The 14,663-nt window shown below is 48.6% G+C and overlaps 2 protein-coding genes and 1 long non-coding RNA gene across 6 annotated transcripts in view; 2 read left to right on the top strand and 1 right to left on the bottom strand.

The window, feature by feature from the left end:
- hdc (histidine decarboxylase) overlaps positions 1–3,304 on the top strand; it is a 7,945-nt gene extending 4,641 nt beyond the window's left edge. For both annotated transcript variants that reach the window (NM_001102593.2, NM_001442079.1), the window contains exon 12: positions 1,504–3,304. In NM_001102593.2, the coding sequence (NP_001096063.2) occupies positions 1,504–2,088 (585 nt within the window). In that variant the 3' untranslated portion in view covers positions 2,089–3,304. The remainder of the gene's footprint in view (positions 1–1,503) is intronic.
- Positions 2,897–13,774, bottom strand: slc27a2a (solute carrier family 27 member 2a). Of its 3 annotated transcripts, none has more exons than XM_087291905.1 (10): positions 11,781–13,774; positions 10,405–11,188; positions 10,166–10,324; positions 9,779–9,903; positions 7,358–7,552; positions 7,161–7,251; positions 6,726–6,924; positions 6,351–6,448; positions 4,364–4,494; positions 2,897–3,647 (listed from the first exon to the last, which is right to left on the bottom strand). In XM_087291905.1, the coding sequence occupies exons 2-10, from the start codon at positions 10,550–10,552 to the stop codon at positions 3,471–3,473; spliced, it is 1,323 nt and encodes a 440-aa protein (XP_087148031.1). In that variant the 5' UTR covers positions 10,553–11,188; positions 11,781–13,774; the 3' UTR covers positions 2,897–3,470.
- On the top strand, positions 8,078–10,041 carry LOC147832696 (uncharacterized). Its single transcript, XR_015514521.1, has 3 exons — positions 8,078–8,224; positions 8,288–8,518; positions 8,691–10,041. It is a non-coding gene; the product is annotated as an uncharacterized LOC147832696 (long non-coding RNA).
- Positions 13,775–14,663: the final 889 nt, after the last annotated feature.

Here is a 14,663-nt window from a genome sequence, read left to right as displayed (position 1 = left end):
TCACCTCCCTGGGTTGCTTTAGAGTCTCTCACTAGAGTTTGTGCTTGAGCACCAGTACAGAGTAGCCTGCTTCCTGGAGTCCTTGAGAGGGTGCTGGAAGGTGCTCTGACTGGGGACTCCATCATTCCACTGGGGCACTTCAACACACACATGGGAAATGACAGTGATACCTGGAGAGGCAACTCCAGACTGTCTGGCTTCAGGAGGGGAAGCAGATCTACACCGACACTGTTTACAGCAGAAGAGGAGAGCTGCTGACCTCCACTGGAGATGCTGTTGGGCGGTGGAAGGAATAATGTCAGAATCTCCTCAGTCACTGGCTGGCCTTCCATTGGGGAAACAGAGATGGGGATGCAGGACTGGACTCACCCATCACGCAAGCTGAGGCACTGAGGGAGTCTGAAGCTCCGCAGTGGCAAAGCAGCGGTGGAGGAGATGCACACTGTCCTCCAGTCTCTGGATGTTGTGCGGCACCTCTAGAATGGGCAACTGGGGTGGTGGTTCCCATTTCTAGTTAGGGGACCACAGGATTTCATCTCTGTTATTTGCAGATGATGTTCTGTTGGCTTCATCGGACATGGAGCGTCAGCATGCACTGGAATGGTTTACTGCTGAGTGTCGTGACAGGGATGAGAATCAGCTCCTCCAAATCTGAGAGCCATGGTGCTCCGCTGGAGAAAGGTGGCTTGCCATCACCAGGCTTGAGGAAAGTCCTCAGGCTTGAGTTCAAGTATCTTGGGGTCTTGTCCATGAGCTAGAGAAGGATGGAGCATGAGATTGACAGGCGGTGATGTGGTCAATGCACCAGACTGCTGTGGTGAAGGAGCTGAGCCGAAAGGTAAAGCACTCGATGTACCAGTCAGTCTAGATTCCTACTCTCACCTATGGTTATGAGCTTTGGGTCATGCCCAGAAGGGCAGGATCTCGAATACAAGCGGCTGAAATCAGGTTCCTTCACAGGGTGGCAGGGCGCACCCTTACAGATAGGGTGAGGAGCTCTGTCACCTGGGAGGAATCCTCCACATCTGGAGCAGCAGCTGAGGGCTTTGGGCATCTGATTCGGATGTCTACTGAGGGAGGTGTTCCAGGCTTTTTCCTGGGGAGACCCAGGATACACACTGGAGGGACTATCTCTCTCTCATTGCCTGGGAACACCTCAGAATCCTCTGGAGGAGCTAGAGGAAGTGTCTGGCAGAGGAGAGTCTGGGGTTCTCCTGAGACGGCTGCCCCTGCAACCAATCCCCAGATAAGCAGAAGAACAGGGATGGATGGAAGACTGTGTCTCTTGCTTGTCTATGTGATTTGAGAACTTTAATATATTTAGAGTAGAAACAAAACAAAAACTCTGAGTAGGAAAAGGGCAAAGCACAGATTCTGTGTTGAGCTGATCATGATGAAGTGATGTTCAGTCTGCTGCAAATGCTGAGAACACACACACACACACACACACACACACACGGTCAGTGATCCTCCTGTTGATGTGTGTGTTTCCTCTGTGTGCAGGCCGGGAATGCAGCGACGCAGGAGCTACTGAGGAAGCTGACCCGCAGCGGCCGCATGTTCCTGATCCCGGCGGCGGTGGGCAACCAGCTGATCCTGCGCTTCAGTGTGACGTCGCAGCTGACCACCGAGCAGGACATCCGGCGGGACTGGAGCCTCATCCAGCAGGCAGCCCGCGAGGTGCTGCAGTCCGGAGTCGTGACCCGGCAGCCCAGCGTGACCTCTGACCCTGAATCGGAACCGGAGTCGCTGACCATCCACACGGAGCCCATGCTGGACCAGCGACTGGTGCGCCAGGGGCAGAGACGGGCCGTCCGCTCGTACAGCTGCAGTGCAGAGCTCCCGCCAGCCCCCGGGCGCACACAGACACACCGGGACGCGCCTCTGCAGCTGATCCCGGAGCAGCCCGAGCGCCCGCAGCATAGACGCCTGCTGAAGTTCAACAGCGTGCCGAGCCTGGCGCAGGTCTGGGCGCAGTGCGGCATGCAGCAGCTCCACCACCCCTTCAGGAGAGGCCTGATCACCAGCCGTGCCAGCTGCTTCACCTGCCCACCACTGCCCGAGGGCACACCGCTGCCTACTAAATAACACACACACACACACACACACACACACAGCTGCTTCACCTGCCCACCACTGCCCGAGGGCACACCACTGCCTACTAAATAACACACACACACACACACACACACACACACACACACACAGCTGCTTCACCTGCCCACCACTGCCCGAGGGCACACCGCTGCCTACTAAATAACACACACACACACACACACACACACACACACACACACACACACACACACACACACACACACACACACAGCTGCTTCACCTGCCCACCACTGCCCGAGGGCACACCGCTGCCTACTAAATAACACACACACACACACACACACATACACACACACACACACAGCTGCTTCACCTGCCCACCACTAATTAATATTAATAGTTAGTGTTCATAGTTCTACTGCGTCCTTCAGTTCAGGCTCATTTCTTATAATCATGTGGAAAAAGAGTCGCAATTAACTTTATTTTTACTCCATGTGCAAACAAGATCCATCAGCAGCACAGCAGGGGTGCCCAAACTCAGTCCTGGAGGGCTGCTGTCCTGCTGAGTTTAGCTCCAGCTTCCTTCAACACACCTGCCTGGAAGTTTCTAGTATATCTAGTCAGAGCTTGATCAGCTGGTTCAGGTGTGTTTGATTAGGGTTGGAGCTAAACTCTCCAGGTCACCGGCCCTCCAGGACTGAGTGTGGACACCCCTGATCTAGACCATCGCCTACATCTACACCATTATCATGATTAAAAACCCTTACTGGAAGTCAGAAACTCATAATTAAATCATAGAAAAGATTTAAAATAAAACATTTACACTGTGGTACAAAAATTAGATGTTTAGATGTTTATTTGTGAAATCAACAGAGAACAGTGAGCGGATATGCTGCTGTTAAACGGCGGAGAGGAGGAATCTGCACACGTCTGCAGTCTGTCTGTAAAAACACTCGTAGATCCAAATAGACAACTTATTCTCACAAACGAGGAGATTTATTATTCATATCCAGCAGTAATCATCCACTCGTCCATCAGTTCAGGGTTGATCAGAGAGAGAGATCTCCTCCGCTGCTCTTCCTCATCAGTGCGAGACGCCTCGCTCCTCTAATATGAGGATCAGGAGTTTTGGGTTTTCCAGCACAGCCACACATTTATTAAAGCATTCAGATCAATCCCTCACGCTATACACTGTTCCCCAAATTTAAATGCTGCTTTATGAGTTTGATTAAACATTGTCTGTGAATAATTCTGTGTTGGTGTGCGTCTCACTCATCTCTACACAACAGTCCGCCTGTTAGAGGAGCTGACGGCAGCTTCAGGCTCTCTCACGCTTCCGCCTGTTGAATAATGATGATGATGTAAAGCGCACACCGCGGGCTCGTGTGTGTGTGTGTGTGTGTGTGTGTATGTTAGAGTCTGGTGCGTCCTGCAGTGATGGCGCTGAAGATCTCCTCCGTCAGCGGCACAAACGTCTGCTGGTTCTCCTCCATGATGAAGAGCCGGTCTCGGGTGGAGTTCGGGTCGAAGCCCTCCTGCACCAGCTGCACCTTCACCTGTTTGAAGGTTCCCGTCAAGCGGAGCTCCTCCTGTAGAACAACAACACACACCTGAGAGACGGCAAACACACACACACACACACACACACACACACTTTCCAGAAGTTTGCTGTTGTAGATTTTTTTAAATAAGGAAATGGACATCCCAAGTGTCCTGGAAGCTCTGGGAGTCTCCCCCGTATCCCCATATCATGTCCTGGAGAAATGATGACCGCGCTAGAACCATCCCTCTAAGAAGGTCTCTGGTTCAAGCCTCGGCTGGGTCAGTTGGTGTTTCTGTGTGGAGTTTGCATGTTCTCCCCGTGTTGGCGTGGGTTTCCTCCGGGTGCTCCGGTTTCCCCCACAGTCCAAACACATGCGCTATAGGGGAACTGATCAACTACACTGGCCGTAGTGTATGAGTGTGTGTGTGTGTGTGTGTGTGTGTGTGTGTGTGTGTGTGTGTGTGTGTGTGTGTGTGTGTGTGTGTGTGTGAATGAGTGTGTATGGGTGTTTCCCAGTACTGGTCTTCAGCTGGAAGAGCATCCACTGTGTAAATCATATGCTAGAATAGTTGGTGGTTCATGGCGCTGTGGCGGTCCCTGATGAATAAAGGGGCTGAGCTGAAGGAGAATGGATGGTGATGCAGAGCTCTACATGGCGTATGTACAGATGTATGAGAGTGTCCAGCGCCTCGCGTCACCTGTAATGCGGCCCCCAACACTGGTCATGGTCAGCCGCTGGGCACGTGTGGGTCAGAGCTGTACCTGTATCCTGATGAAGCGCGGTCTGGCGTACGCCGGCAGGAGGTTCTTCATGTGTTCATAAGCAGCAGAACCGTCAAACTCCATCCCGTCTGTCAGCTGCAGCGCCGCCATCCCCACACGACCCTCATGACCTGAGAAGAAGAGCAGAAACACCTGAGCCTGACCTCTGACCCCTGAGCCAGATCACGCTGACCCTAAAGGCCGTTCACACAGAGCAGGATCCCCGTGATAAAGATCTAGCTGTAGATGTGTGTCGGTGTTCGAGAACAGCACAACTACAGCCATACACACACACACAGAGGAGTTTCCCAGAGAACACTGACGGCCAATCAGAATCCAGAGAACATCAGAGCTCCAGACGCCACGGATGAAGAGCAGCCCTCACTCACAAGAGCATCACAGATCAGCACGATCCTGGAGACTATTGATCACACCATGGAGAATACTGATCAGCTGATAGATGAAGATCTGGAACTAGAACTAGAGCAGTGCAGTTCACAGACGGACCTCATGGTGGCGTGAGAGAGTCCAGTCTGAAAGCTTGAAGTACATTTACAGTGTAAATAACTCGAGCAGTTTAATGAGTGTCAAACAGTCGGCAGATACATAACAACACACACATCAACATGATTCAGGCATGGATTGGCATGTTTCTTGCTAGGCGGTTGCTAGGGTGTTCTGAGTGGTTGCTAAGGTGTTGCTAGGGTGTTCTAGCTGGTCACTAAGCTTTTGTTAGGTTGTTCTGAGTGGTTGCTAATGTGTTGCTAGGATACTCTAGGTGATCACTAAGGTGTTGCTAGGTTGTTGCTAAAGGAGTTCTAAGTGGTTGCTAAGCAGTTGCTAAGACATTGCTAGGTAATTGCTAAGATTTTACTAGGCAGTTGCTAGGGTATTCTGAGTGGTTGCTAAGCAGCTGCTATGGTGTTCTGGGTGGTTGCTAAAATGTTGTTAGGTTGTTGCTAGGGTGTTTTAAGTGGTTGCGAAGGTGTTGCTAGAGTGTTCTGAGTGGTTGCTAAGGCATTGCTAGGCAATTGCTAAGGCGTTGCTAGGTGGCTGCTAAGATGTTACTAGGTAGTTGCAAGGGTGTTCTGAGTGGTTGCTAGGCAGTTGCTATGGTGTTTTGAGTGGTTGCTAGGTGGTTGCCAGGGTGTTGCTAGAGTGTTCTGTGTGGTTGCTAGGCAGTTGCTATGATGTTCTGAGTGGTTGCTAAGGCGTTGCTAGGCAGTTGCTAAGGCGTTGCTAGGTGGCTGCTAAGATGTTGCTAGGCAGTTGCTAGGGTGTTCTGAGTGGTTAATAGGCAGTTGCTATGGTGTTTTTAATTGGTTGCTAAGATGTTGCTAGGTGGTTGCCAGGGTGTTTTAAATGGTTGCTAAGGTGTTGCTAGGCAGTTACTATGGTGTTCTGAGATGTTGCTAAGGCATTGCCAGAGTGTTCTAGGTGGTTGCTTTGATCTTCTGAGTAGTTGCTAAGGCATTGCTAAGCAATTGCTAAGGTGTTGCTAGGCGGATGTTAAGGTGTTCTAAAATGTTGTTAAGTGTTGGTAAGTGGTTGCTAGGGTGTGGTTAGCAAGTTGAAAGGTCATCAGTGATTGGCAGATTGATATTCTGAGTTAAATGAGCTCAATCTTAAGTCTGTGTGACTGTCTGGTGGAAAATTATGAGGTCAAAGTTTGGTCTGATGTTGAGTCTTTGAGACTTTTCTGAGTTTTCCAGGTCAGCTGTCAGGAAAACTGTAAGTCCGATCAGTGGGTAAAGATAGAGCAACCCGACTCAGAGCAGATTGGAGGTCTGGAGTTAGTCTGGTGTTTGAAGTATGAGCAGTCTAGGAGATGAGTATAGAGACTAGTCTCAGAAGAAGACGGGAGAATCATCAGTGGATGTAGGATAACAGTGTGTGTGTGTGTGTGTGTGTGTGTGTGTGTGTGTGTGGACACTAATATGCTTATATTTATGTATTGATCGTTGTTGTGTTTGCTGTGAACTCTGACCTGGAACTGTAACGCCGTACACATTTGCAGCCTCAATGCAGTCCAGCATGAGCAGGATCTCCGACACCTCAGTGGTGGCCACGTTCTCTCCCTTCCACCTGATCAAGCAGAAGCAGACTCATGATGAGCTTCAGCTGCTATTCATGTGTTCTCAGCCATGATGCTGCTCACACAGCGAGTCACAGACACTGATCATGAGACGGTGAGAACACACAGTGTTCAGTGAGGTGAGAGCTGCCTCTGTCCAGCGCTTCACTACAGTGAGTCTGTAATCTGGACTCTGCTGTTGGGTCTCTCAGTGATGTGTGTTGGATGTTTACAGAATGGATCAGCTAATACACACTCTGACGCTCGGTGTGATCGGCGGCGTCTCACCGAAACGTGTCTCCGATGCGATCCTGAAAGTAGAGGAATCCCTGGCGGTCGGCCAGGATCAGATCTCCGGTGTTGAAGTACATGTCTCCTCTCTGAAAGACGTCCCTCAGCCTCTTCTTCTCAGTCTGCGTGGAGTTTTTAGCGTAGCCTTCGAATGGAGCTAATTTGTGGATCTTCGCCACCAGCAGCCCAGTCTCACCTGTACACATGTACAGAGTCATTCAGCAGACGCTTCTGTCCAGAGACACGCTCAGCAACTCAACACTGAAGAAGAGCACCAGCAGAGCTGATGACAGAGGAGCCGATGGTGCGCAGAGCAGAGTGAGATGGAGAGTGTGTTTTCTGTCAAGCCCACTCACCTGTGTGAGGGACACTCAGGTAATGATGTCAGCGCTCGAGCTAACACAGTGCACTAGAAGTGTTCAGGTGTTTTACCTGGAGCCGCTTCAACACACAGTCCATCAGAGCCTCGCACCGGCTCCTCCTTCTCCGGATCAAACTTGAGGAAAGCATAGGGAAAGAGCATCTGCACACACACACACACACACACACACACACACACACTCAGATTAACATGCGTGTTCAGATTAACCTCGGCTGAGCCATGTTCAGTCACGAGAGCATTATGGGACCTTGTGGATGGCAGACACTCTCCCGATGGAGCCGATTTTTCCGGTGTAGTTGAAGAATCCGATGTTTCCCTCTGTGGCCCCGTAACACTCGCAGACGCGCACGTCCCCGAAGCGCCGCAGGAACTCCCGCCATGTTTCCGCTCGGATGCCGTTCCCTAAGGCCAGGCGGACGCTGTGCTGACGGTCATTCTCTCTCTGAAACCACAGCAGGAACACGTCACACACACACACACACACACACACACACACTATAACCAGAGCTCACGGTGCTCATGAGTTAGGGCACGCACACAGCTGAACTCTGAGACCCAGAACCCTGATCCAGAACGACCCGGACAGTCAGTAGAGCCACACACTGGATATCCCAGTAAGTGAAGGCAACTCAAACCATTTGAGGAAACCAACAGCAACAAACCATTTAATTTAAAAACTAATCCTAATGAGTTCAGTGAACTTTCTCCATCTGAGTAAACGAAGCAATCTGAGCTCAGAAAAACCCAGAAAATGAAGAGAACTCAAACCTGCTGAGCAGTGAAAAACCCAACTAGAACAGTACAGTTGCCTGACAAACTATAGTGTCTGGAGAAAGCCTCATCTGACAGTTTGAAGAAGTTTCAGTTTGAATAACTGAAATAGTTTTAAAGAAGTGTGAAACCGTTGGCAGATGGACGGCTACTGTACATATGTATTTCTTATATGGATTGTCATGCTTCTTGCTAGGTGGTTAGGGTGTTCTGAGTGGTTGCTAGGCGGTTGCTATGGTGTTCTGAGTTGTTGCTAGGTGGTTGCTAGGGCATTTTGAGTGGTTGTAAGGTGTTGCTAGGCAGTTTTTAAGGTGTTCTGAGTTGTTGCTAAGGCGTTGCTAGGGTGTCCTAAGTGGTTGGTTGGCGGTTGCTATGGTGTTCTGAGTTGTTGCTAGGTGGTTGCTAGGGTGTTCTATGTGGTTGCTAAGCCATTGCTAGGCGGTTGGTGACATAAATTACCATGTTTCTAGCATAAATTAGCATACCGTTAGCATGGTTCTAGTGTGCTAACATGTTTCTAGTATAAACAAGCATGTTATTAGCATGCATTTAGCATGAATTAGCATGTTGCTAGTATGTTCATAGCATGAATTAGCATGTTGCTAGTATGTTCATTGCATGAATTAGCATGTTGCTAGTATGTTCATAGCATGAATTAGCATGTTGCTAGTATGTTCATAGCATGAATTAGCATGTTGCTAGTATGTTCATAGCATGAATTAGCATGTTGCTAGTATGTTCATAGCATGAATTAGCATGTTGCTAGTATGTTCATAGCATGAATTAGCATGTTGCTAGTATGTTCATAGTATGAATTAGCATGTTGCTAGTATGTTCATAGCATGAATTAGCATGTTGCTAGCATGTTGTAAAGTCAAAGTCAGTTTTTTTTACAATGGAAGTCTGTGGGACTGTTGCTAGTGTGTTGTAAGTGGTTGCTAGGGTGTGGCTAGTAAGTTGAAAGGTCATCAGTGATTGGCAGATTGGTAGTCTGAGTTAAATGAGCTCAATCTTGAGTCTGTATGACTGTCTGGTGCAGAGTTATGAGGCAGTAAAGTTTGGTCCAGTGTTAAGTCTACGGGACTTTTCTGGATTGTCCGGGTCAGCTTTCAGGAAAGTATGAGTATGAGCAGTCTAGCAGGAGATGAGTATAGAGATTAGTCTCAGAACAGGTGTATGTGGTATAACAGTGTGTTGACTTTCTCAAGACACCTTTAATTAAGGCAACTCAAACCCTTTGAGGAGAACAGTTGCAACAAACCATTTGAGTTAATCTAATCTATATGAGTACTGTGAACTTACTCCATTTAAGCTGAAGTCATGAGGTATTTAATGAACTCTTTACCTTCAACACTGACTGAGTTCAAATAGGTAGAGATAACTTCAGCCAATGTTGAGTTCACTACACTCATTTACTGTTGAGTTTTACAGTGCAGAACCCTCTCTGGAGGTTAACTGAGGGATATGTACATCCAGATGGTGATTGGTGATTGCTGAGCAGCTGTTGTAGAGGAGAGAGATCTCCTTTATTCTGCTTATTACACAGCTACTGACCACAACATGCCAGAACTACAAAGAAAAATAATGAATAATCAAATCTGTAATTAAAGGCAAAGCTGACAGAAAGGAAGCAGCTGAGTGGAGCATACACTAACCTAAGCATTATTCAGCCACAAGGTGGCGCCGAACAGAGGAAAGATGAACAAGCGTAGCAATATGGAGGACTGTATTCACTGATGTGGAGCTGATTACCAGTTCCCAGATCAGTCTGTGCTGTTAGTTTGCGCAGTTGTTGTGTGGAAATACCGAACTTTAGAATGTCTCGACTGACCAATCAGAATCAAGTATCCCAGAGAGCTGTGTAATGCTGATCAGTGGACTCGACTCGGGACTTTACCTCAGGTGTGTTGCACAGGTAGCGCATGACCTCTCCGATGTACTGGATGACCGTCACATTGTGCTCGCGACAGTCGTCCCAGAACCGCGACGCTGAAAATTTGCTCTTCAGTACTACGGTGATCCCTGAACAGCAATCAGAACAACAGTGTTTATTAGTGTGTGTTATCATCGCCTGTGGTGAACACACACACTGAGCGGACGCAGAACACACTGTTAATAACACACTGCCGATTAATGTGGTGCACAGAAGTGATCAGATTCAGATGGATGAAGCTCTCCCTGGACCAAAACCACATGAGGGAGTTAATAGAGGAATGTCATGTGTACGTCTCTTGTGAACGACTCTCAGGTTGGATGCATGCAGTGCAGTGTGTGACTGTGTTACCGCGCTCGATGGCTCCGCTGAGTCCGGCGAGGAAGCCTGCGCTGTGGTACAGAGGCAGACAGATGTAGATGATGTCGCTGGAGCAAACGCCGGACAGCCTCTGCAGGAACGACATCATCCAAACCTTCTCATGGGTGACCACTGCAGCTTTAGGGAGACCTGCAGACACCAGACGGACATGAAGAACACGCAGAGCTGAAACACACACACACACACACACACAGGATCGCTGTGCTCACCTGTGGTGCCGGAGGTGTAGATGTAGAGGGCGGGGCTCTTCATGGTGATGTGCTGCCTCAGGCTGATGGGCGGAGCCTCTTCAGATGCACGGCTCACCTGATTGGTCAGATTGATGATGTCTTGTGTCTCCGCCTCTCCTGACAGCATGAGGACCGACACCTGCTGCTGACGGAGGGACTGCAGAACCTCCAGCACCGCCGGCACCAGCTCTGCAACATAGAGTCAAGTCACCGCAGTCAGCTGTACAGAACGCTCCTGTCACACGGCGATTCTCCTCAGTTAATTAGCGGACACAAACGGGCCACAACACTGCAGCTCAGGCCAGCTCATATTACACCACTGCAAATCACTCCATGCAGCACGGCTCAGTGGTCAGCACTGTGGCCTCACAGCAGGAAGGTCACCGGTTCGAGTCTAAGCTAGGTCAGTTGGTGTTTCTGTGTGGAGTTTGCATGTTCTCCCTGCGTTCGCGTGGGTTTCCTCCGGGTGCTTCGGTTTCCCCCACAGTCTGGCCATAGTGTGTGTGTGTATGGGTGTTTCCCAGTGCTGGGCTGCAGCTGGAAGAGCATCTGCTGTGTAAAACGTATGCTGGAATAGTTAGCAGTTCATTCTACTGTGTAAAACATGCTGGAATAGTTAGCAGTTCATTCTACTGTGTAAAACATGCTGGAATAGTTGGCGGTTCATTCCGCTGTGTAAAACTTGCTGGAATAGTTGGCGGTTCATTCTACTGTGTAAAACATGCTGGAATAGTTGGCGGTTCATTCTACTGTGTAAAACATGCTGGAATAGTTAGCAGTTCATTCTACTGTGTAAAACATGCTGGAATAGTTAGCAGTTCATTCTACTGTGTAAAACATGCTGGAATAGTTGGCGGTTCATTCTACTGTGTAAAACATGCTGGAATAGTTAGCAGTTCATTCTACTGTGTAAAACATGCTGGAATAGTTAGCAGTTCATTCTACTGTGTAAAACATGCTGGAATAGTTAGCAGTTCATTCTACTGTGTAAAACATGCTGGAATAGTTGGCGGTTCATTCCGCTGTGTAAAACATGCTGGAATAGTTGGCGGTTCATTCCGCTGTGTAAAACATGCTGGAATAGTTGGCGGTTCATTCCGCTGTGTAAAACTTGCTGGAATAGTGAGAGGGTGCTCGCTGCAGAGCCATTTGAGGAGAGCTGAGCTCCAGCGAGGGGGAGCATGAGCTGTCGCTCCTCCTCCTGTAAGCTGTTTTAATGCGTACACCAACCCCACCCCTAACCCTACCCCCAGTGACATCACTCGTAGAAGAAGTGCAAAAAAGGTGGAGCTCAAGCTTAAGCTCCCCCTCGCTGGAGCTCAGCTCTCCTCAAATGGCTCTGCAGCGAGCACCACTTGGGAATAGTTGGCAGTAGGGCTGCACAGTATATGTCTTCAGCATGGATGTGGCAGTGTGTGCATCTGCAATAGTCACGTCACATGATCTGCGATGTCCAGTCTGGATTATAGTTGAGCTGCAGAATTGTATTTAATCGCTGTATTTATATTGAATTTATTCACAGAACACGTCTTACTATGAATGCTTGTGTTGTTTCTTGCCCAAATATCAGCATTTTAAAGTGAAAACTCGATTATTACTCTGACCTCAGATCATTCCCTAACACAAGCAGAGCACTCTTATTTCTCTGATTTCTGCTGACGGTGAACACTAAACTAAACTATATTTAATTTGTCCAATAATGTTTTGATATTTACACCAAAAATGAGACAGAACAAAGTGAGGAAAGCATTGTTTTTTTGTGTTGATTATTGAGTTTCTGCAGCTGAATCCTGCCCGACTCCACTAAAACCCCTCAAATACAGCTGTTAACCGTCTGCTGACGCTGTGTTCATATCACAATAATCATCACTGAAGAAAAATATGACAATATCAGATTTATCCAATACCGTGCAGCCCTAGTTGATGGTTCATTCCGCTGGGGCGACCTTTGATCAATAAGAGATTAAGCTGAAGGAAAATAATGAATGTTGGCATTCTGCATTTCTATAATAATTAAACAGCCTTCACTGCTGAAACTGTCTGAGCATTTCAGAATAAGGGCTGATTATTACTGTTTACAGACAAACACTGAGCGAAAGTCCAGTTAATATGAGGGAAACAGCTCACCACCACAACACATGTGGATGATTGACAGACTGGTGTGTGTGTGTGTGTGTGTGTGTGTGTGTGTGTGTGTACAGTGCTCAGCATATGTATAGTCATGGCTCACAGATCTCTCTTTATATTCATATTGTTAATGGGAAGCTCTACATTATTCTGTGTGCAGATATCTTAGATTAATCAGTACTGAAGCCAAATCTAGAGCTGATCATACCAAATAACAGTCAAACACGAGCTCAGCCACATTTATAATGGAGAAAATATTAAAGACACGGCTATAACAAGAGGAAAAATCAAGAGAAGAAAAAATGGGAAAAAATGTAGTTGAAATGTTGCAATATTTGGCTTAAATATAACTGTATTTCTAAATATGTTTGGTGACTAAAGTATCGTTGTGATAAATATATCTGTTTAATAAATCTGTTCTGTTTCAATACACCAAAACACACTGAGTATAGTCACCGACACAAGAGCTGTACTCCATTATGCTGAGCACTTCACAGACTCAAAGTCCAGAAGTGTGTGTGTGTGTGTGTGTGTGTGTGTGTGTGTGTGTGTGTGTGTGTGTGTGTGTGTGTGTGTGTGTGTGTGTGAAAGTGTGTGAGAGTATCATATCAAACTTTATTACAGACTCAAAGTCCAGCTCACAAAGAAAATTAAGTGCGAGTCTGCGTGTGCGCGCGCATGATATATAGAAAGACAGAGAGTGTGTGTGTGTGTGTGTGTGTGTGTGTGCGCGCGCGCGCGCGCTTCACCTGCAGCCGTGATGAGGGTTTTGGCGCCACTACACTCGCAGCAGTGCACCAATGATCTGCTCCGGATGTTGGTGTTCAGGAGCGCGACCGTGCAGCCCAGTTTTGCGAGCGCGAGCCACGTGAACACGTACATGGGCGCGTTCCCGTGGAAAAGCGCGACGATCTGACCCGAGCGGTCCCGCAGCGCGTTCGCGAGCCGGTTGCTGATCCGGTCTGCATCCCGGTAAGTGTAGCGCTCGTCCCCGAACACGATGAAGAGTTTGTCCGGGTGCTTCCTCGCAACCTCCGCGAACCGTTCGAGTGTGGAGAAGCACGGAGACCTGGAGCCGAACCGGGCCAGCAGCCGACCCAGGTTCAGCGTCCGGAGCGCGAAAGCACAGTCCTGAGGGAGGAACGGGAAGCGGATGTAGAGGAAGAGCAGAGCGGAGAGCAGCAGCCCGAGCAGCAGAGGACAGAGCATGGTGATGGAGGACACCCGCGCACAGATCAGTCTAAAGTTGAACACTACACGAGCCAATCACGGAGGAAGGCGGAACCCAAACACCTGCCTATTTATTGAGCAGGGTCACACAGCGGGATCGATCAGAGGATATTGATTATTCACTCAGCAGCAGAATAACAGAATAGAGCGATCAGACATCCGTCAATCAGTCCGGGTCAGACAGCAAAGATCAGTCCATACAACACCATCAGCCCTGGAGAGTCACAGAGCTCTCTTTAGCCCGGTTCTGTCCATTTATCCTGCTTTATTTATCAGTCTGTGCGGCTGTTCAGCAGGTAGATGAGCTCATAGTGATGATGATGCAGTATACCGGTCATCAGATTCAGCTCGCAGAGTCAACTATAGTGTGGAGTGTGATGTAGGATCCCCCTGACCCAGCCGCAGAGCTGTTCAACACAGTGTTGGTGGCGTAATGTGATGGTGTGCAGGGTGAAATGGCAGAACAGCGGCTCATTCATTCATCAGCACCGCTGCCTCAGCTCAACCTGCCTCTATTCCACAGTAAGAGTGTGTGAACCGGTGGACGGCTGTAGTGCAGTGACAACTGTTCACACACAGCACTGGAAGTGTCAGAGTCCTGCTGCCGGCTCAGCCGTTACTGTAACGCAGTCGTCTTCACTCACATGATGATGAAAGCGTGATCACCCAGAGCTGAGAATGATGCCATCACTCAGTCCCCACATGTCCTTCCTCCTCTGCTCATCTAGAGAACACACCTGATATCATCTACTGATAGATTTAATCTAGAGCTGAAGCTGCACACACAGCACGAGCCCAGAGACGCTCAAAGTCCAGAAAACAAACCAACACACACACACACACACACACACACACACACACACACTGTCTTTAGCTGATCA

Source organism: Danio rerio, chromosome 18, assembly GCF_052040795.2.
Source record: "Danio rerio strain M-AB ecotype USA chromosome 18, GRCz13ab, whole genome shotgun sequence".
NCBI classification, from domain to species: Eukaryota; Metazoa; Chordata; class Actinopteri; order Cypriniformes; family Danionidae; genus Danio; species Danio rerio.
Note: the sequence above shows the minus strand (reverse complement) of the source record. Positions and strands in the feature narration are given on the sequence as shown.